Source organism: Hyperolius riggenbachi, chromosome 1, assembly GCF_040937935.1.
Source record: "Hyperolius riggenbachi isolate aHypRig1 chromosome 1, aHypRig1.pri, whole genome shotgun sequence".
NCBI lineage: Eukaryota > Metazoa > Chordata > Amphibia > Anura > Hyperoliidae > Hyperolius > Hyperolius riggenbachi.
This window is the reverse complement of record NC_090646.1, coordinates 135,417,157-135,440,427: the sequence shown is the minus strand read 5'-3', so window position 1 is coordinate 135,440,427 and position 23,271 is coordinate 135,417,157. Positions and strand designations below refer to the sequence as shown.

At 42.6% G+C, this 23,271-nt stretch overlaps 2 protein-coding genes across 8 annotated transcripts in view; one reads left to right on the top strand and one right to left on the bottom strand.

Moving 5' to 3' along the window:
* Positions 1-23,271, bottom strand: part of CRACD (capping protein inhibiting regulator of actin dynamics) — a 219,971-nt gene that overhangs the window by 24,541 nt on the left and 172,159 nt on the right. For 6 of the 7 annotated variants that reach the window (XM_068278594.1, XM_068278592.1, XM_068278590.1 and 3 more), the window contains 4 exons: positions 15,161-15,296; positions 7,885-8,049; positions 4,664-4,732; positions 60-233 (listed from right to left, as the gene is read on the bottom strand). In XM_068278594.1, coding sequence (XP_068134695.1) covers positions 60-233; positions 4,664-4,732; positions 7,885-8,049; positions 15,161-15,280 — 528 coding nt within the window. In that variant the 5' untranslated portion in view covers positions 15,281-15,296. Of the gene's footprint in view, positions 1-59; positions 234-4,663; positions 4,733-7,884; positions 8,050-15,160; positions 15,297-23,182; positions 23,250-23,271 lie in introns of those variants that run through there. The other variant, XM_068278596.1, reaches the window with a different exon arrangement.
* AASDH (aminoadipate-semialdehyde dehydrogenase) overlaps positions 1-23,271 on the top strand; it is a 161,200-nt gene that overhangs the window by 92,761 nt on the left and 45,168 nt on the right. The window lies entirely within an intron of this gene.

Here is a 23,271-nt window from a genome sequence, read left to right as displayed (position 1 = left end):
CTGAAACTGAACTGACCAACTGAAATAGACAGAACATTTACCAAACTCAAGTATTTCACCTGAGACATTCCTCTGTGTTTCTTTGACACTCTCTGGTTTTTTGGCTTGACGGAAAGTTTATGTTTAGCAGCGCTGTTATCTAGACGAGTGACAGACTGGGGGACGGCATCCAGGTTTATAGTCTCAATGGTGCCAGATGGCCGTTTTGGCCGAGACGTTTTCACCGGAGTGACCTGCACATCAGGAAAAAAAATACAGAATAAGTTAAGCGTTAGCAAATTCTGTGCTGTATAGCAAAAGTTTAAAGGTTTTTTTTTTCTATTTTAAATAATACTGTCAGATGGCATGACATGGTCAGAGGAATCAATCCTCTTTTGACTTTTGCTGATTTACTGGATCATGCCCCGGGGCTGCTGAGACATTTGAAACAACTATGCCTGGAAAGAAATACCCTTGTTTTAAAAACCCATTAAAAAAAACAGGAACAGATTTTCATACTACTGTCATCTGGATGACCCTTCTTGATGAGGGAAGAGCTGGTAAAGCATAATTTAGTAAGGCCCTTGTCCATACAAAATCTGAATTAATGCAGAAAGAAAGGCAGGAGACATAGACAAAACCCCTGGCCAATTATGCTTTGGCAGAGGGTATTATAGTAACTGCTGCTGCTGCTCCGTGCCCCAAATGAGTCATGTGTTGATGACAAAATCAATAGGGCGGAGCAGCAGACGGCGTGTTCACACCGCAGGCAGAAGCGAGAGAGGCAGATGGAGGGACGCCAGCTGGGAGCCCAATTACATTAGCGGTCAGCCCGGTAGACCATGTGGGGGTGCGCCCGCAGGCAAACTCTATGCACTTCTAAATGCTCTGGACATGCGAGTGTAATATTTGAATACATTTTAGCTGGTTTTAAACATATTGCGCGATTAGAGGTTTTTCATCTCTTTCGAGGCAAACAACTTGATACTTAAAGGGGCACTGCTGATAATTGGTGGCTGCAGCAGAGGAGAAGGGGATCGGTTGGGTGAGGGGAGCCTGTGAGTGCCCCACATGCGCAGATGACCATTGTAGTTTGTGGTCCAACATATTTGTTCAGTCGCTTTGGAATTGGTGCTGGAGAAGTGACTATTTGATTTGCAGCGCTGATCAACCTTGAAATATATGTAAAGGGGAAGATGCCCGTCCTTTGATCACAGCGCAGCTGGAGTTCATTGTGGAACTTATATTTGTATGTTAGGAGGATAGGGAAGCATTCGCATCTGTGCTCCCATAGCACCCGGACTGCATTGCAATGTGAAGGGAGAAAGTTGGCTTTAAGTAGCCGTTGTGATCTTACGGATCAGTGTATATTGTTTAACAGTAGTGTGGTGATTTAATCATGTTTAGGTTTGCTTTTTATTTCTTTATTATTTATCTATATATCTAAGCGCAGAGTGGCAGTAGGTTACTGCAATTAGAAAGCCCTTGTCCATACAAAAATGAATTAATGCACTGATATGTGATTAGATTGGGATGGACAGCATGCGTTTCATCAATAAAATATAAATCTAATGGCCTATATGCAATTAACTAATTCACGTTTTCTCCTAGGAGATCATTTTTATATTCCCTTTAAAATAACTTCTAAGCATTTTACAATTAAAAAATACCTAAAAGTTGGTGAAAAAGTATTATCAAAATTATGTTGAGTATTTTCTTGCTTGCTGGTGTTTTACAGTGTTCCCCAACCCTGTCCTCAAGGCCCACCAACAGTGCATGTTTTGTGGAAATCCAGAGAGGTAGTTAATCAGCTCTGCTGAGACACTTATGACCTCACCCTTGCATGTTTGTGGCTTTCTGCAAAACGTGTACTGTTGGTGGGCCTTGAGGACTGGGTTGGGGAACTCTGGTTTAAAAGGTATTTCATGACAACGTGTGAAAATATCACCTAGGAGAAAACTCAGGAGAAAAAGTGAATTGCATATTGCCTAGTCTGTTTCCTGTGTCCCGAACAGACAGGCCTTCCAGCATGTCACTGCTATTCACAATGTCCAGCAGGTACAACAGACAAAGATGATGGTCCTTGAAGAAGAAACTGAAACTGTTCTCACTGTGCCAGAGGAGGAAGTTGTGCGGGTTTATGAAATGAGCTGTTATTTAACACAGCCAAGTACAATATATTGCATCTCTAGGTTATTGCACTGTCATTGCTTAGTTCTTGACTTTTGTGTTATTAGGTAGGGTTGCCAACTCATCCTCTTAATTAAAGATATTTTAAGCAGGTTCTGTATGTGGTCAACGGTTTAAAGACATGCAGACATGTGCGCAATAACAAACTTCACCTCCAGAACCTCTATAAATCATAAATGACTACCGTAATTAAAGAAATGACTCTAATTAGGAGTTAGAGCTCAATACTTGCAGATTGCCAACAATAATGCATTCAATTGCTGAAGGTGTTTTACAGCTCTCTTTACACTTTTCAGAGAATAGAGTGAATAGTGGATTCAAAGGGACATGCCAGCTGTACATATAGGTATTTCAAAAACTCAGCTCTGCATCTGGTGGTCTGGTCAATGGCTAACAGCATGCAGCATTTGTATGATTGTCTTGTGTTTGTATGACTTTCCTCACACAGCTCTAACCTTCCTAGCAGTTAAACCAGTTTCCCCTATTATTGGTCCATTTGGGAGTCCCACCAAGAAATGCGAGTTTGCACAGGCGGTTTTTGTGTGGTGCGGGAGAGGATCAATTGTGATCAACTAGCTATATATACAACTAGATGGGGCAATTCACATGGTTTGCTGGGGATGGGGTATACAGGCTGTGATTAAACTGCACAGTTAAAAAATAGCATGTCCCCGCCGGCACATAACTCAGCTGTTTAAAGACAGATGAGTTCCATACCTCAGTCAGGAGCCGTCTTCATTGGCTCCTGACCTCCTGATCACTGTGAGCCAATCACAGTGATCAGGAACTGAAAAAAATGGGGAAAAAGGCCTCTGGTCCTACTGCAATCAGATAAGATACCTTCAAACAATTTACACACAATTGTTTTTAAGCTTACAGGTCACTAGTTTCCTAGCTCTGATTTTTTTCCCCTCTTTCAATAAGGGGAAAACATCAGCTGTATGCCAGTCATAAGGAACTAATCCACTTGAAAGAGATTCAGTTCCATCAGAGAATTGATGGGACTGAATCAGGAAAGATGTGGTTCATCAGGTAGAACACATTTCTCCATTTCTCAGTCCATTCTAAACACTGGCATGGATATAGCCCTGGACTGGAGTTAAACAGCCCTGACCTAGGCGAAGCCGATGAAAAGTATAGCGCCTCATCTGCCCTCAAGTAGCATATTTAAAATTATTACCGGTAATTGTTAATCCTTTTTTTTTGTCATCTGACTGGGAAAGGTATTTCTCATGCAAAACTTTTTTTTTTAATCAGTTGTATATTTGCATGTGTTAAACTATCGCTAACAATTATCACTAGCAATTAATGTTACTGGATAGAGGTTCCTAGTGTGAGAGTCGACCAATCCATTTGGTAAAAATGACAAACTTATGCAGATAAAAACTTCTAAAAGACAAAAAAAGGCAGATACTTACCTAAGGAGAGAGTAGGCTCTGGGTCCTATAGAGCCTTCTCTCTCATCTTCCGGTCCCCGTTGTAGCGCCAGTTCCCCCGTAGCAGCATTCAACCAATTTGGTCAAATGCTGCTGTCTTCGCCACCGGAGTCTTTGTGAGCCCGAGTGCTCTCCAAGACGGGCCACTCCGCACGCGTGAGCGCTCTCTCTCGCACGCTCGCGCTTGTGCAGTATGTAGCCGACTGTCTACGGAGGACTCGGCTCCCAAATCCTCCACGGTGGGGGATTTAAACAGAGGAGCTGCAAGAGCACCAGGAGAGGAAAGGGAAGGCGCTATAGGACCCAGAGCCTTCCCTTTTTTATAAGTTAAGTATCTGGTTTCTTTTTTTTTTCAAAAGATCCCATTAGCTTTAACCACTTAACGCCCGCCTAACGCCGATAGGCGTCGGCAGGTCAAAGTGGTGTTTCCATGGAAACGGCTGCTCGTTCCAGCGGCCGTTCCATGTCAGTTTACGAAGGGTGTCTCCGTGAACAGCCTGCGAGCCTCCGATCGCGGCTCGCAGGCTAATTGTAAACACGCGGGGAAGAAATCCCCGCTGTTTACATCAATACGGCAGCGGCGTGAAGGAGATCGGTGATCCCAGGCCTCTGAGTGGCCGGGGATCGCCGGCATCTGATAAGCTAAAGCCTATTAGAGGCGGTGCAGGATGGATCGCTGTCCTGTGCCGCCCACAGCAAGGAGGGGAGGGAGGGAAGGGCGGAGAGGGCAGAATAGCGCTGCGGAGGGGGGCTTTGAGGAGCCTCCCCCACAAAACTCAAACAGCAGGCGGCGATCAGACCCCCCCCAGCAGGACATCCCCCTAGTGGGGAACAAAGGGGGAAAGTCTGATCGCCCTGGCTGAAACCCGATCTGTGCTGTGGGCTGAAGAGCCCACGCAGCACAGATAAGGGGAAAATCCCCTGGTCGTCAAGTGGTTAAAGGTATCATCAGAACCATAATGTCTCTATTTGGGATACTGCCACTTTATTGCACTTTGAGACAAGGTAACATAACTGCAAAGCATTTACATTCTGGGCAGACCAGGAATGGTTTTTACCTTTTCCTCTGGTTTGTGTTCCGGTTCTGGGACATACCGCGGGCTCTGCGAACTCGGTGATTTCATTGTCTATGAAAAGACACAGATATCATTAATATCCTGGGGATTATGTAGGTACACAAGTACTAATGATGTACAGTTATATTTGGAGAGAGACAACTTTTTTTTTCTAATTTTGGTTCTGTACATTACCACAATTAATTTTAAATAAAAGAACTCTGATGCAGTTGAAGACTTTCATCATTAATTCAATGGGGTGAACAAAACAATTGCATAAAAATGTGAGGCAAAAGGTAAAACATTTTTAACACAACCCCTTCATTTCAGGGGCTCAAAATGAATTGGACAATTGACCCAAATGCTATTTCATGGGCAGGTGTGGGCAAGTTTGTCATTATATAATTATCAATTAAGCAGATAAAAGGCCTGAAGTTGATTTGAAGTGTGATGCATGTGGAAGATTTTGCAGTGAACAGACAAAGGACATGCAGTCAAAGGAGCTCTCCATGCAGGTGAAAAGAGCCATCCTTTAGCTTAAAAAAAAGATAAAACCCATCGGAAAAAATGCTACAATATTACAAGTGGCAAAAGCTACAGTTTGGTCCATCCTAAGAATGAAAGCAAGCACTGGTGAACTCAGCAACGCAAAAAGACCTGTACATCCACGGAAGACAACACTGGTAGATTATTGCAGAGTCAATTCCAATGGTGAAGAGAATCCTCTTCACAACAGCCAACCAAGTGAACAACACTCTCCAGGGGGTAGACATATCAATATCCATGTCTACCATAAACAGAAGACTGCATGAATGTAAATACTGAGAGTACACTGCAAGATGCAAGCAACTCATAAGCCTCAAGTATAGAAAGATTAGAATAGACTTTGGTAAAGTACATCTAAAAAAGCTAGCACAGTTCCAGAAAAAAAAACGTTCTTTGGACAGATAAAATGAAGATCAACCTCTACCAGAATGATGGCAAGAAAAATAGTATAGAGATGGCGTGGAACAACTTATTATCCAAAGAATACCACATCATCTGTAAGACTTGGTGGAAGGAGTATGATTGCTTGGGAGTGCATGGCTGCCAATGGCACTGGGACACTAGTGTTTATTGATGATGTGACACAGGACAGAAGCAGTCAAATTAATTCTGCAGTGTTCACAGACATACTGTCTGCTCAATTCCAGCTAAATGCAGTCAAATTGATTTGGCAACAGTTCATGATACAGATGGACAAAACCCTAAAACATACAACCAAACCAACCCAGGAGTTTATTAAAGCAAAGAAGTGGAAAATTCTTGAATGGTCAGGCCAGTCACCCGATCTTAACCCAATTTCACATGAAATTCATTTGTTGAAGACTAAACTTCAGACAGAAAGGCCCACAAACTTACAGCACCTGAAAGCTGCTGCAGTAAAGGCCTGGCAGAGCATTAAGAAGGAGGAAATGCAGCATCTGGGGATGTCCATGAGTTCAAGACTTCAGGCTGTCATTGCCAGCAAAGGGTTTTCAACTAAGTGTTAGAAATGAACTTTTTCCAGTTATTTAATTTACTTTGAAACCCCTGAAATGAAGGGATTGTGTTAAAAAATGCTTTAGTTGCCTCACATTTTTATGCAATCATTTTGTTCACCCCACTGAATTACAGCAGAAAGTCTGCACTTCAACCTCATCTGTGTTGTTCCATTTACAATTCAATGTGGTAATGTACAGAACCAAAATTAGGAAAAAAGTTTTCTCTGTCCAAGTATTTATGGACCTTACTGTATACTGTGCTGAGCAATAGAGCCACCTTACTGACTTTGTACTGAATTTGAGTTGTGTCACAAAAAAGGCTATACATCCATTTTTAGAGTTATAATAAGATGAAAGGGACAAACTATGATGGTCCTCAGTGATAGTTATTTGGCTAGTTTATTAACCTCTCTGCTGTTTAATTTCCCTGCAATTTTTGTACCAAAAGCGGTACAATTTTTTTGACTGGTTCTGTATATTGTAAGCATTTTTGCGGACCGCTTTCAAGTTGCAGACTTGCAAGCTCTCCGCAAACATGCGAACAATATAAAAAAAGTACCTTCTTTTTTTATTTTAAAAAAAAAATTCTACTTTATTATTTGCTGCTATGGACAGTAATGCTGCCAATAATTTTTTATTTATTTTTTACACGTAGAATTTTTTAGATAGGATCCAATACAGATGTTTGTATTGGATCTAATACAAAAAATTGCATTTTCTGCCTGATGTGCTCCCCATTCTGCCTCTGTGTGCGCCTGACACCAGAGGGACAGTAAGCGACAAAAGGAGGAAAAGAGGAGATTTTGCCGCCAGAGATCGCCGTGAAGAAGACCGGAATATGCTCACAGGGAAGCCACAAGGTGCCAGTGAGGAATCCCACATGCCAGCAACGCAGCAGGTGAGTAATAGCAGTTACTGGATGAGCCTGGCTCATCCTTAACAATTCCAGCTATTTTTATTAGGACAAGTCAGGCTCGTCCTTAACACTTGGGAGGTTAAAGGATAAAGCTTGTGTTCATTTCAGACAGCCCATTGTGCCATGAAGTTCAATTTTTCATCCCTGCAGAATTGGGAGTTTAAAGAGCTCACAGTTTCAGTTTATTGCTCATCATTGAACAGCTGCTTTAGTAAATCACTCCTATTCTGTTTTTAAATAGTTGAAATAAGGACAGAAAAATAAATATGTTGATATGATAGAAATATGACTCGACAGAAGAAGAATACCTACTGTACACAGAACTTCAATGTTCGGTTTAGTTTGGCTTTACCTTCTCCCTCTGTATGGCTTTACTCTATGACTTTGTCAACCTCAGCAGTTTTCTTTTCCTTGACAGATTACCTCATCACTTATGCATGTCAAATCTCATGCTGGGAACACACAGTGCATCTGATCGACGGATAAACTGACAGGACGTTGTATCATGTGTACATGTCCAAACTTCTGATCAATAAAGGGATTGATTTTTTGACGATAATTTTGGAAAATCGAACTCTTTAGTGATCAGAAACAGATAGGACAGGTTGGAAGTAATAATCACCCGATTTTCAATGGTCAGAACGGAAGTTGCATCATACTGTACATTCCCAGCATCATTCTTACAGTCTCAGCTGTCTTTCGATTATCTTCTCACTTTCTACAAGCATGTCACTTGATTTGTGACAATGTCACCACAGCACCTAATACATGTATTTCCGTCTTACCCTATTGCCATCGTTTATAAGGCTGGAATCCCGTTCTGCCGACACCTCCACAGGGCTGTGCTGGGTTGTTTCCATTTCCTCGATGGCGGCTCCCGAACTCATCCTCTTACCAGCAATACTAGTTGGTGGCGGCTGCCCAAACCGAATGTTTTTCCCCAGTTGTTGCTGAAATAAACATTAGGTATTTTATGTAAAGACTGAACAGGACTAGGGATGGCCCTGCTTAGGAGAACTCATGGAGAAGCATGTGATCAGTGTGATCAGCTGATAGATCTGTAAGGTTCTGATTTGCTGGTCCTGATCATGTGTTAAACCAGAAAGTCATCACTGCAAATCAGGACCTTACAAATCTATCAGCTGATCAAACTGATCACATGCTTCTCTATTAGCCCATACTCACGGGCTACAATTGTCGCCGCAATCACGTGGCACGCGCGTGTTGTGGCGATAGGTCGCCCGTGAGTATGAGGCGCGCACCCCAAACCGTCGCTCATCGCTGCTGTCGCCAGGCGATTGGCGTGGTCAATCGCATGGCGACAGTTGCCGCCGCAACTGTCGCTAGTCCGCGTGTGTATGCGGACTAGCGACAGCAATCAATAGAGAACTCACGGCGCTTCCGGCGGGGGGGAGGAACGTCGGCGACAGCTTCCGTCGCTTCAGTAATCCCTGTTCCGCGTGTGTATGCAGAGGGACCTGGCGACGAGCTGTCGCCGAACTGTCGCGCACACGCTCCCGTGTGCTAGCGACAGGCAACAAAAGTAGCCAGTGAGTATGGGCCATAAGAGTTCTCCTAATCAGGGCCATCCCTAAACAGGTCAGCTCTCACTGTAGTAATTTGCTTGAGAAGGATGCTAAATAAAACTAATGCTCACAACAGTGTCCAGCAAACACAGCCTTTCTATTCATCATGTCGGCCATAAACTTTTCACCATACCCTTTTTTTGTTAGTGGATTATTCCTATTAAGAGCTGAGGTAATCAATGTAAACTGATCAGATGATGATAACATACATAATCACTGGCTACCATGAGTAAAGGCTGCATGTCACAGTAATCAGGAGTTATTGACACATAAAATATTGTCTCCATACATTGTACCAGGGACATCATTTAAATGTTGTGATAACCAGGACAAATAGGCAAAAAAATGTGAATTTTAAAACTATATTGGATGAAAATGGATAAATAGTGTTTTTCGTCCTCGTTTTTCCCTTTAAAATGCATAGACAATAAAGATATTTAAAAAAAAAAAATCACCCACAATAAGTCATGATAAAGTTATTCCTGAATGAATAGGAACAGGGCTGAAAGGTGAAAATTGGTCTTGGCGATTAGGGTAACACTGCCTGTGGCATGAAGTGGTTAATGTGATGAACAGGTTAATGGAAAATTCCACTTTTGTAAAAAAAAAAAAAAAAATGCAATAGGTAGTAGAAATCTGACAGAACTGACAGGTTTTGGGTTAGTCCATCTCTTCATGGGGATTCTCAGCTTGGCCTTTATTCTTTATAAAGACATTCCCTGAAAAAGATTTATACAAAGATGCTGGCCAGCCTAACTTCTAGCTCCACACTTTTTTGAAAGTTGGACAGAGCAACTGCCATTCACTAAATGCTTTTAAAAATAAAGAAAACCATGAGAACCCCCCATAAGAAGATGGTCTAGTCCAAAATCTGTCGATAATGTCAGATTTCTACTACTTACTGTAAGTGACAGCAACATAGGAGAAAATTATTTTATGGCTCATTTTACTCTGGAAGAAATGTACTTCTTATTTGTATATGTTTACATGAATATAAAATTTTAAGATTTTCACAGCAGAGGTCCTTTAACTAAAACCCACATTTCAGCTTACTTACTTTTTTATGCACTGCACAGGACCTCAGGGATGGGCCCTGGATGAGAGAGAGGTTTTTCCATTCTTTGTGTTGTGCTGACTGGTGACTTTATGCAGCATGTGTACCAGGAAGGGACTTTAGGATGTATTTTATATCAATTCTTTGTTTCTGTTTTTTCAGCTTTTTAGGACTTCCCATTCCACCCCAAGTACACTCCCACACACCTGGCTTTGGACACAAGGCAGTTTTTTTTATAGTTATAGGCCTCAATTCATAAAGCATTACTGCATGCGGTAATGCTGAAAACAGCAGACTTTCCCGAGCACTTAGCAATGTGTCAATTCATAAAGGCTGTTACCGCATGAAAAACTGAAATTACCGAGCAGTGAGGTAAATTACCGACTTGGCTGTAATTGCCTCCAATACATGTCAGTAAATTGTCAGCAAATGCCAATTCATAAAGCCTTCAACAAGCGGTAAGTCAGACACCGACACCTCTGGTGAGGTCTTAACAATGCAAAGTTTCTGTATAAGGCTGTGCAGAGAGCCGAAGTCTCTGTGAGTCGGTGCAGAGAGCTGAAGTCTCTGTGAGTCTGTGCAAGGAGCCGAAGTCTCTGTAAGGCTGTGCAGGGAGCACAAGTCTCTGTGAGTCTGTGCAGGGAACCGAAGTCTCTGTGAGACTGTGCAGGGAGCCTAAGTCTCTGAGAGTCTGTGCAGGGAGCAGAAGTCTCTGTGAGTCTGTGCAGGGAACCTAAGTCTCTGTAAGGCTGTGCAGGGAGCCGAAGTCTCTGTGAGTCTTTGCAGGGAATGAAGTCTCTGTGAGTCTGTGCAGGGAACCAAAGTCATTATGAGTCTGTGCAGGGAACCAAAGTCTCTGTGAGTCTGTGCAGGGAACTGAAGTCTCTGAGTCTGTGCAGGGAACTGAAGTCTCTGAGAGTCTGTGCAGGGAACTGAAGTCTCTGAGAGTCTGTGCAGGGCGTCAAAGTCTCTGTAAGGCTGTGCAGGGAGCCAAAGTCTCTGTGAGTCTGGGCAGGGAACTGAAGTCTCTGAGAGTCTGTGCAGGGCGCCAAAGTCTCTGTAAGGCTGTGCAGGGAGCCAAAGTCTCTGTGAGTCTGTGTAGGGAGCCAAAGTATCTGTGAGTCTGTGTAGGGAGCCAAAGTATCTGTGAGTCTGTGTAGGGAGCCAAAGTCTCTGTGAATCTGTGCAGGGAGCCGAAGTCTCTGGGAGTCTGTGCAGGGAACCATAATTACAGCTTGTAACAAAAGAGAGATAACGCCACACTTCTGCTGTACCGCTCAATGGGCTGCGGTAATTTACCGAACTTCAAAGGCAGCTGTGAAAATCTTTATGAATTAGCACACAAAGGTCTAAAATACCGAATGCGGTATTTTCCCTCCCAGATTTTTTTTACCGCAAAGCCTTTTATGAATTGAGGCCATATTCACCTCAGGCACCACCTGCAAGAAGGGGCACCACAGTGATTTACTGTGCAATTCTATGGCAATGCATACACTGACAGAAAAAGTTGTGCAGGTTGGGTTTGTGCGTTGCTGAAATGGAGCACACAAACCTGGGCATGGTGGAGATGGACATGTGTGAATGGGTCTATACTTTCCAAAACAATCTTGGTCGTCTGTCACCTGCTCTGGGAAGCAGTTCTAGCTGGAAGGTGGACATAATCCAAAAGACCAAAATCAGGCACTAAATCAAGCAACTCTTAACCTCCACTCATACAACCTTGTTACTGCCCTGCGCTGAATTTACATGCAACTAACCAGGACACCTATGTTCTCTGTGATTTAATAGTTAGTATGGGGAAGCAGAGCACACTGCGTACAGCAGCTGTTTGGTGGTAGTGGTGGAGTGGGGGGGGGGGCTACAGCTGTAACACAGGAGCCATTCTTATCAGGATGTATGAGAGGCTGCAGCACCATACCAGAGAACTTTCAGGCAGGACTGAAGCTTATAAGAGTGTTACTCCATACAGTACTATAATCCAGCATATACAGTACAATACAGCCAATAAATGATTGATAATTCTTCCCATGTGTGGAATCTTCATACTCAACAATAAGCCTCTGTTTGCCTGGTGGTGCACACTATTATTGAGTGTGAAGATTCCACATTTGGTCTGAATTATCAATTATTTCTGTTGAAAAGTTTAAACATTTTTATTTTATTTTTTTAATATAAGAGATGTGAAATGTATTTGAACATTTATATCAACATCAAATTTATAATGGGGCAGTTTTACGCAAAAAAGAGAACATAAGCGTGACAGAAAAATGTATTATCAAATATTTATTGGATATATTGTAGTGGCTTTGGATTATATTTGTCTTATATTTGACTGATTGTTTGAAGGATGCTGGTCATACTTTATAATAAAAGCCCTGTGTCCCTGCATCCTCTCCTGTCCCTGTGTCCATGTGTTTGCGCTACTGCGCATGTGTGGCACACGGGCAGACATTGGAGAGGAGGATGGGTGCAGGAGGAGCACGGCCATGCGCAGGAGGGGGGGGGGGGGGAAGCGCGGCTTGCATGCTGGGCAAGGTGGTGGTGAGGGGGGATCGCCGATATCGCCCATTTTAAACGGGCGGGCTTAATGCCTAGTCTGATTATAATACGTTTAGGACGTTGCGTGGATCTCTATATACATTTTGCTGTACATTCAGTACTGTCCCAGCACCAGGGATTTTATCAGCCCACACTGGCTGGCAAATATTAGGATCATTACAGCATGCTGTAGTACTGGTAACTGCTGAACTGTAGTTTGCTGGATATTTGCCATAAGCAATCAAATCACTTATGGAATTATTATTAATATGCTGCTTATATTAATGGACCTTTTGGAGCTTGGCCTCATATGGATAGTTGGGCGGTCTTGTTTTATTTCTCCTCTCAGTGGGGACAGTGGTTGGATTCAGTACACACTACATATACATACATCATTTATAAGCTTTTTTAGTTGAGTTATGGTTACAGGTCTGTGATTTTATATTGTTTCATTATTTATTTTGCACTATAAAGTGTTGGATTTCATTTGGTTATCATGATGTAATTTTCTTTTAATTTCTGCATCAGTTTTCAGCCTCATGTACACATTAGAAGCCTCTGTCAGGAATCTAGCATCCGGATGTGAGCCCATTGCTCCCCTTATCACTCCGCCCACTTCGTTGAGCATTGCGACACTGGATTGGGGCCTGTTTCCACTTGTGCTGGCATCCCTCTCCGTGATGGACACCAGCATTTGGTGTGAGTACGTATCTAAATCCCTCTAGCCCTGCTATGCATGGCTATGGGGACCAGAGCAGGGCCAAGGTTGTACAGACGGTCAGCAGGATTTTTTTTGTAAAACACATGTGAATGCGTATTCCAAGAAAATGCTGCTGACCGTCTGTACAGCCTTAGCCTTGCAAAGTCATTTGAGGAATTGGCTGCCGCTATTGGGCGTCATGCCTCGTACATGTGTACGAGGCTTCACTCTGTAGGAGCGATGAAATGTCTTCTGAACAAACAACAGTGTCAGGGTCCTTTCACACTGGGGCGGTGCGGTAAATTTACCGCACCACGCCCCTGGGCAATGAAAGTCTATGGGGTAGTTCATACTACCCGCAGTGCGCTATGCTGCACCAGGAGTTCCATATCTAATGCGAACGCATACCTGGGCAAGAGTCTGTGTGCATGGATAGGGAACTGGCTAATGGACAGAAAACAAAGAGTAGTGGTCAATGGACCATACTCAAAATGGGTGACTGTTAGCAGTGGGGTCCCACAGGGGTCTGTACTGGGTCCAGTGCTCTTCAATTTATTTATTAATGACCTAGTAGATGCAGTAGTGAGCAATGTTGCTATTTTTGCAGATGATACAAAATTGTGCAGAATCATCAACTCTCAGGAAGATAGTGTCTTATTGCAACAGGATCTGGATAGGATGGCTATATGGGCACATACATGGCAGATGAAATTCAATGTTGAAAAATGTAAAGTCATGCATTTTGGTCGTACCAATGTTCTAGCACCATACAAAATAAATGGGATACAGTTGGGGACATCAAACTTGGAGAAGGACTTAGGAGTACTCATCGACAACAAGTTAAATAATCGTACTCAATGCCAAGCCGCTGCAGCTAAAGCTAACAAAATTTTGGGATGCATTAAAAGGGAAATAAAAACTCGAGATGCTAGCATAATATTGCCCCTGTTTAACTCTCTAGTAAGGCCACATCTGGAACATGGAATTCAGTTCTGGGCACCACATTACAGGAAATATATTGCAGTTTTAGAGCAGGTGCAGAGACGAGCAACAAAATTGATACGTGGGATGGAAGGTCTCACTTACCAAGAAAGGTTAGATAAACTGGGTTTATTTAGTCTAGAGAAAAGATGCCTTAGAGGGGGATCTAATTAACATGTATAAATACATCAGAGGGCAATATAATAGCTTGGCGGATGAGCTTTTTGTCCCTAGGCCTTCTCAAAGGACTAGAGGACATGATCTGCGCATGGAGGAAAAAACGTTTTAGCCATTTATTTAGGAAAGGGTTCTTTACAGGAAGAGTGATTAAGATGTGGAATGCATTGCCACAGGAAGTCGTTATGGCAAACTCTATACCTGCATTTGAAGGGGGCTTAGATGCTTTTCTTGCGTTGAAAGACATCCATGGCTACAATTACTAGGTAATGCCTAATTATGTTGATCCAGGGATTTTATCTGATTTCCATCTGGAGGCGGGAAGGGATTTTTTTCCCTTTTGGGGCTAATTGGACCATGCCTTGTAAGGGTTTTTTCGCCTTCCTCTGGATCAACAGGGATATGTGAGGGAGCAGGTTGGTGTTGTACTTGTTCTCTGGTTGAACTCGATGGACGTATGTCTTTTTCAACCAAAATAACTATGTGACTACGTTACCGTGCAGCTCCTGCAGCGACCTGTGGCAGCCCGGAAGTCATGTATGTCTATGTAATGTGCATGCATTTAAAAAACCCTCTGCAGTTTTTAACGTTACGCATGCGCAGAAACATGTTTTAACAATAGGCTTCCGCGCACATCATCGATTGCCCAACAGGAAGTGAGCTTTGCTTCATGTTGGACTGATGCCAGACAGGGATTACTGTGTACTAACGTGGTAATCTCTGAACGCCTGTTTTTGGCCGCACCGTACCGCTGCCGTCAATCTATAGTGTGAAGCCGGCCTCAAGCTATCTTATTTTTCTTTGGACATACTATGACCAAGTCATGCATTACGGCCTTCATTTCTGCCACATCCTGGAAGGATGACCTGCATGTACGTCTTGTTGGGAAATGACAATACTGCACTTCCTTTCAGGTGAGGGCTATCAGGTTCCTCACTACACAAAGCTCTGGTAAAGTGCTGTAAGTTTCTGTGGTACTGTGTATTGAAAAACATTTAATGTTTCTTCACGTGACTCTGCCTTACCTGGAGAGATTTCACTTTCCCGACAACACAGTCCTGTGACGAAGTCTGTGCTTCCTGCTCCTCTTCGGCTTGTCCATCTGGTATAAAGATGCTATCATGGGAAAATGCCCTTGTTCCCATGCTACTGATGAGGAACCTAGTGTAGAAATATAAACATAAAATTACTTAAAATTAAGAAATATTACCGTATCTTATGAAAAATGGCTGCTTATTTTGAATTTGACGGCAGCAAAACATTTGAAAATTTTTTTACTATTGTGTTGCATTAAAGTGAACCTCCAGACCAAAAATGTACTCAGCAGCACTGAAAAGGCTTGGTGTTTCTTGAACACAGTTTCACAGCATCAGAACTTTGTTTTTCTTACCCAAGCCTCCATTTTAGCTGCACAGAAGCAAAGCTCCGCCCCATCAAAGAAATCTGCCCAGACATTTTTCCCCTGATGCTGTGCAAAGCATGATGGGATTTCTGATGTTGTTGATATTCTACTGTTCTTAGCTTGTTGCCTAGCCAGCGCACAGCTGGGAGGGGTGATCAGGACACAGGACAGTTGGAACTGTGTCTCATGCTCCCTGTCACCTCCTTTCAACCAAAAAGATTTGCCAGTTCTTTTAAAACAGGGTGGGTAACAGATTATATTATCTATTATAATTAACATAACTAATGAAACTTTGTGACAGTGTGTTTGTTTAGGCTGAAGTTCCTCTTTAAAGGTGCGTACACACGCACTACTACAGAGAACGACGGGTCCGTCAGACCCTCCCGCTGGGCGGTCGTTCTCCCGACAGTAGTGTGTGTGTACAGTCTGTCTGCAGACTGATGAGGCTGTTTCTGAACGATCTGAAACAGCCTTATCAGTCTGCAGATAGACTGTACACACACACTACCGTCAGGAGAACGACCGCCCAGCGGGAGGGTCTGACGGACCCGTCGTTCTCTGTAGTAGTGCGTGTGTACGCACCTTAAGTCTTCCTTTAACAACAATGGCCTCAATTCACTAAGATCATGCTGGAGATAATAAGGCAGGAGAAAACTTACCTCCACACATCGCTCTTGCCTTATTAAGATGTAGAGGTACGTTTTCACAGTGAGAGAGTTATCTTATCTCTTCATTCCTTAAGTTACCTCCTCTGCAGTTATTTTCACATGCAGTTAATTAACAGCCTGTCTTTAACTTTAGAATTCTGGAGTTATTTTAAGGATTGAAGAGTTAACGTTACAGATCTCTCCTTAACTTAAAGACAGAAGAGTTAACTTTAAGTATACGCTAGATATTTGATATATCTATAGCTCTGAAATCTTACGCAGAACTTTACACAGTACATAGACTTGACATTAACTGTTCCTCTGAGGGGCTCACACTCTAATTCCCATTATAGTCATTTGTTCTTCATAGTCTAGGGCCAATTTGGAGGGGAAACAAATTTACTTATACGGTATGTATGTTTTTGGGATGTGTGAGGAAACTGGAGTGCCCAGAGGAGAACATACAAGCTCCTTGAACAGAAAACATACAAACTCCATGTTGTCCAAGGCTGCAAAGCAACAGTGCTGTGCTATCCACAACATCACTGTGCTGCCCCATGACTGTGACTCAGGAGTATTACATTAAAGTCTAAGACTTAATCTAATTACCATTTATATATAGAAATCTGCATCTACAGTAGTGTGAAAAACTATTTGCCCCCTTCCTGATTTCTTATTCTTTTGCATGTTTGTTACACTTAAATGTTTCTGCTCATCAAAAACCGTTAACCATTAGTTAAAGATAACATAATTGAACACAAAATGCAGTTTTAAATGATGGTTTTTATTATTTAGTGAGAAAAAAAACTCAAAACCTACATGGCCCTGTGTGAAAAAGAAATTGCCCCCTGAACCTAATAACTGGTTGGGCCACCCTTAGCAGCAATAACTGCAATCAAGCATTTGCGATAACTTGCAACAAGTCTTTTACAGCGCTCTGGAGAAATTTTGGCCCACTCATCTTTGCAGAATTGTTGTAATTCAGCTTTATTTGAGGGTTTTCTAGCATGAACTGCCTTTTTAAGGTCATGCCACAGCATCTCAATAGGATTCAGGTCAGGACTTTGACTAGGCCACTCCAAAGTCTTCATTTTGTTTTTCTTCAGCTATTCAAAGGTGGATTTGCTGGTGTCTTTTGGGTCATTGTCCTGCTGCAGCACCCAAGATCGCTTCAGCTTGAGTTGACGAACAGATGGCTGGACATTCTCCTTCAGGATTTTTTGGTAAACAGTAGAATTCATGGTTCCATCTATCACAGCAAGCCTTCCAGGTTCTCAAGCAGCAAAACAACCCCAGACCACCACACTACCACCACCATATTTTACTGTTGGTATGATGTTCTTTTGCTGAAATGCTGTGTTACTTCTACGACAGATTTAACAGGACACGCACCTTCCAAAAAGTTCAACTTTTGTCTCGGCGGTCCACAAGGTATTTTTCCTACAAGTCTTGGCAATCATTGAGATGTTTTTTTTTAGCAAAATTGAGACGAGCCTTAATGTTCTTTTTGCTTAAAAGTGGTTTGCGCCTTGGATATCTGCCATGCAAGCCGTTTTTGCCCAGTCTCTTTCTTATGGTGGAGTTGTGAACACTGACCTTAATTGAGGCAAGTGAGGCCTGCAGTTCTTTAGATGTTGTCCTGGGGTCTTTTGTGGCCTCTCGGATGAGTTTTCTCTGCGCTCTTGGGGTAATTTTGGTCGGCCAGCCACTCCTGGGAAGGTTCATCACTGTTCCATGTTTTTGCCATTTGTGGATAATGGCCCTCACTGTGGTTCGCTGGAGTCCCAAAGCTTTAGAAATGGCTTTATAACCTTTACCAGACTGATAGATCTCAATTACAGTACTTTTGTTCTCATTTGTTCCTGAATTTCTTTGGATCTTGGCATGATGTCTAGCTTTTGAGGTGCTTTTGGTCTACTTCTCTGTGTCAGATAGCTCCTATTTAAGTGATTTCTTGATTGAAACAGGTGTGGAAGTAATCAGGCCTGGGGGTGACTACAGAAATTGAACTCAGGTGTGATAAACCACAGTTATTTTTTAACAAGGTGGGCAATCACTTTTTCACACAGGGCCATGTAGGTTTTGAGTTTTTTTCCCTCACTAAATAATAAAAACCATCATTTAAAACTGCATTTTGTGTTTAATTATGTTATCTTTGACTAATAGTTAACGGTTTTTGATGAGCAGAAACATTTAAGTGTGACAAACATGCAAAATAATAAGAAATCAGGAAGGGGGCAAATAGTTTTTCACACCACTGTACATACAGTAATGAGAAGCCTTTTTGTGGCAGTTGTGCTCCGTGAAAGCTTATAGTAAGTACAATTACACCGCAACAGCTAAAAGGAGCTCGGACAAAATTAGCAAATGCTAAATAACGGGCAGCTTTGGCTCCCGCTATTTAGAGGTTGCTCAAATCTGACTTCTGTGTTTATGGTTGGGGCGGAAGGGTCGGGAAGAGGTTAAGGTTAGAGGGGTTAAGGTTAGGTTCCACCAGGGGGGAGGTTAAGGTTAGGTAACACCAGGGGGGAGGTTAAGATTAGGCACCACCAGTGGGAAGGTTAAGGTCAGGCACCACCGGGGTGGAGGTGGTTAGGCACCACCAGGGGGGAGGTTAAGGTCAGGCATCACTGGGGGAAGGGAGTTAAGTTTAGGCACCAATAGGGGGAGGTTAAGGTCAGGTACCACCAGGGGGGAGGTTATGTACCACTGGGGGGAGGAAGAAGTCAAGTTTAGGCACCAACAGTGGGAGGCTAAGGTAAGGCACCCTGGGGGGTGGTTAGGGTTAGGCACCACTTTGGTGTCAATGTGAGTAGGGAGGGGTTAGGTCATAGTGAAATATCTGCAAATATTAATGATATTTCACTATATGAATTAAATAGTAGAAGTAATAAATTAACCAATATTCTACTACTGCTATTTCCTGTGCCTTTCAACCATATATTTTTTGTTGTTGTTGGTTATGAGGCATTCCAATAAGCGTGCAGCGTTTTTAAAATGGATACATAACAGCAACCATAGGCAAATATACACAGACAATTAATCACACTGATGTTGAAGGAAAGAAGCTTTATGCATGACTTCTGATCCTTGCAAATCATATGGTAAAGATACTATGTGTGAGGGTGAATAAAATTAAACAGGGCTTTGAGATCATGGTAAGTGAACATATAACGAAAAGCACAACATATAAGCATAACATCACAATTAGACATGCTTTACTAAAGACCGCCTTCACTCAGATGTAACATGGCAGATTTGTAGTGACCCACATCTAATATAGCTAAAGGACAGATCTCCAATCGCTCATGTGAAAATGCTGGATTCAAAGGGGAGTCACTCATACTTGCAATCCACCTACTAATGCCATAGTAGGATGATTTGATATTTAAGCTCAAGTCAGGTTACTTTATCCAAAAAAATGCTTAATAATACAGAGGTGCAACACAGCAACACACCCACTGTTTATGCCGTTTATCTAAGCACAGAAAAAATCTATTAACCCTTCGCACTCTCGTATGCAAATGTTCAAACAAATGCATTCACAGATTCACTCATCCAGGCACCACTGTTATCCCTACAGCTAAGTTAAAAGCCGGGGTCTTAGTTCACAGAAGAATGCATTCTTATGCTTAGTCACCTACACTGCGCAGAAGTACCCAGGTAAACATAGGTGTCCTAACTCTGGCCCTGTAACATGCATAGTGCAGACATGCAAACATTCATTGCATCAAACCTATCTAGGGATTAGGAGCACACATCCTGAAGTCCTCTCCTGGGACAGATATCGCATCTTACGAATCGCACAAGGGAGCTAACGTAATGTATCCATGCGCACCATGCACATACACCAGCATAAGCTGTGTGCATGCTGACAAAAAACACAAACGGGAAGGAGGGAGTGCACTGAATTAAAACCCTAGCCACAGGGGTCAGTAACAAGAAAAAAACACATATATCCAGACACATCGCCTCTAGTTAGGACATTAAATAAGTTATTAAGGAAAGGGAGGTGCTGAAGGGGGTTTGGCCAGAAAACAGCAAAAATATTAACCCTTCGCACTCTCGCATGCAAATGTTCAAACAAATGCATTCACAGATTCACTCAGGTACTTCTGGCAGAGCTGGGACAAGGTCCTCCAGCGCCCAAGGCTGAGACACCAAAGTGCGCCCCCATTCCTCCCACCCCAGCTATCACACACTGATTGCTATTAGACTAAGAGGCGCCCCAGGGCCCCCACCTTCTTAATCTCTAGTTATCTGACTTGTAGTCACTGCCATGTATTCCCTTCTCTTATTTCTCTCTGCTTCAAACACAATAGAGGAATGATAGCTGAGTGAGTTGTGCGCCCCCTCCTACTCTGCGCCCTGAGGCTGGAGCCTCTCTCGCCTCTGCCTCGGCACGGCCCTGACTTCTGGGTACTTCTGCGCAGTGTAGGTGACTAAGCATAAGAATGCATTCTTCTGTGAACTAAGACCCCGGCTTTTAACTTAGCTGTAGGGATAACAGTGGTGCCTGGATGAGTGAATCTGTGAATGCATTTGTTTGAACATTTGCATGCGAGAGTGTGAAGGGTTAATAAATTTTTGCTGTTTTCTAGCCACACCCCCTTCAGCACCTCCCTTTCCTTAATAACTTATTTAATGTCCTAACTAGAGGCGATGTGCCTGGATATATGTGGTTTGTTTTTTTTAATCTAAGCACAGAGGTGCACCCAATGCAAGTTTTGAGACTAACTTTATCAATTTAAAAAGAGCATGAAAAAAAAAAAACCAAGTTAGAATAGGTAGGTAGGGGCGGCTAGATTTTGGTAAAAGGGCCCATTCATTCCCTCCTCCCTCCTCCATCTAGCAATTTATTCAGAACTTCCAATCAACTGAAAAATTGGATCGGATTGGTTGAATTCAATCAAAATAAATAAAATGTGGCCACCTTGTCAGAAAGTAAACAATGAATGACCGGGTCACCCATTCAATTCAAATGATAACAATTAGATGGAATTTGTCACTGTCCTATTACTGTGCACATTCAATTTCTCAATTACTTTTCTCAATAAAATCCCATTTTTCCTAATACGGCAGACATGGACAGATCCATAGCCCCAGGGAACCATCCACTTTCATAGCCTATAAAGTCTAGCACTGCAAAACACCATTCTCGTAACTGTGTCACAATAACTGTCTGTCACTCTATTGATTTCCTCCGTATTTTCGCTTATCTCGTTCTCTACCACAGACAAAAGTTAGATTAAGATTCCATTTTCTGTTCCCATTGCAAGATTTTACTCCCCAGCGTTCTAGAATGCCAGTATTCTTAGCAATAATTCTTACGCTTATTTAACATGGCAAAAATGAGCAGAATGATGGGCAAGATTCTCTGCAATCAGTTTGTAATATGGTTACAAGCTTCCAAAGACAAATTTGGGGCAACTTAGCTGTATCTGTGAAGAACTTTTCCCCCTCTATTTCACAATAACACACTGACATCTTCTGGAGTCTAGAGTCATTCCCCTAAGGAGCTCACAATCTAATTCAGGCTTTCTCAACCAGGGTTCCTCGAGTACTCTGCAGGGGTTCCCTGGGGGAAGTATAAGGGCTCTTTTCCACTAGCAATCGCTAGCGTTCACACATTCAGCAAAAGGTAAAAAAATTCCCAACGATTTCCCGACGTTTGCGATCACGATTTTGCTATGCTATGCACTGCATAGCATAGCAAAATTGAGCCAATAATCGTTCCGCCGCGCGATCGTGATCAGGCAAAAAAGGAATCGCAGTAGTGGAAATGACCTACTGCGATTCCTATGTTAAAAGCAAACTGTAGCAATTTGGAAAATTACTAGCAGTTTGCGTTTTTGCGATTCATCCATCGCAAACGCCTTAGTGGAAAAGAGCCCAAATAGTGCACATTATAATAGGGAATACTGTAAAAAGAAGCACTAAATTGGGGGTCAAAATAATAATGAGCACATTAATAAAAAGCACTTGGATAGGGAGATAGTATAATGAGTTGCAGTGTAATAGAGTGTAGTGAAATAAACAGCCACGCCTACTTTTAAAGACCATGCCTCCTGAAAAATGAATGCAGGGGTTCCTCAAGATCAAAAAATTGTTTGCAGGAGTTCCTTGAGATCCAAAAGTTATGTGCAGGGTTCCTCCAGGGTGAAAAGGTTAAGAAAGGCTGATATAATTCCTACCACAGTCAAAAGTCAATTTTTGGAGAGGGGAAACATTAATAATCCTAATATCTGTATAGCATTTTTTTTCCTGCCGGACTCAAAGCGATAGAGGGCTGCAGCCACTAAGGGCACTCTCAAGAGGCCACCAGGCAGTGTTGGGGAGTCTTGCCCATGGACTCCTTACTGAATAAGTACTGACCCTAGCCAGGATTCGAATCCTAGTTTCCCATGTCAAAGGTAGAGCCCTTTACCAGAACACTATCCATCCACTGTATATATGTTTTGATTATATTGGAAGAAACTGGGGTGCCTTAAAGTACAACTGAACGGAGAGGGATATGGTGGCTATTAATTTCCTTTTCAACAATGTAGATTGCCTGCAATACTGATGAACCTCTGTCCCTAATACTCTTAGCCATAGACCCTGAACAAATATGCCCATCATATGTTTCTAACTGAAGTCTGATTGGATTAGCTGCAAGCTTGTTTGGTGGGTCATTCAGACACTACTGCAGCCAAAAAGATCAGGAAACAAATATGGCAAACACCCCCTCCCTCTCAGTTCAAGTGTACTTTAAGAAATCCAATACAAACATAGGTGGACCATGCTAACCCCATGCAGATAGTTTCCTGTCTGATATTCGAGTCAGGCGGACCCTCAGTACTACAAGGCGTGAGAGCCATCCACTATGCCACCATAACTCTCTTATTGATATAGAATTTCTACAGCAGAGTGTACAAGTCTGATCTGAAAATCAAGGTTTAAAATGCCAATTACTGAACACTGCTGCTAGTGGCATGCTTTGCTTTATCTATTCATACCTTTACAGAAGACTGATGTACACTCTACTGGATTCCTACAAGTCTGCAATCATCAGAGCTTCTTCTAGTAGTTCATATGGAAAAAGGAG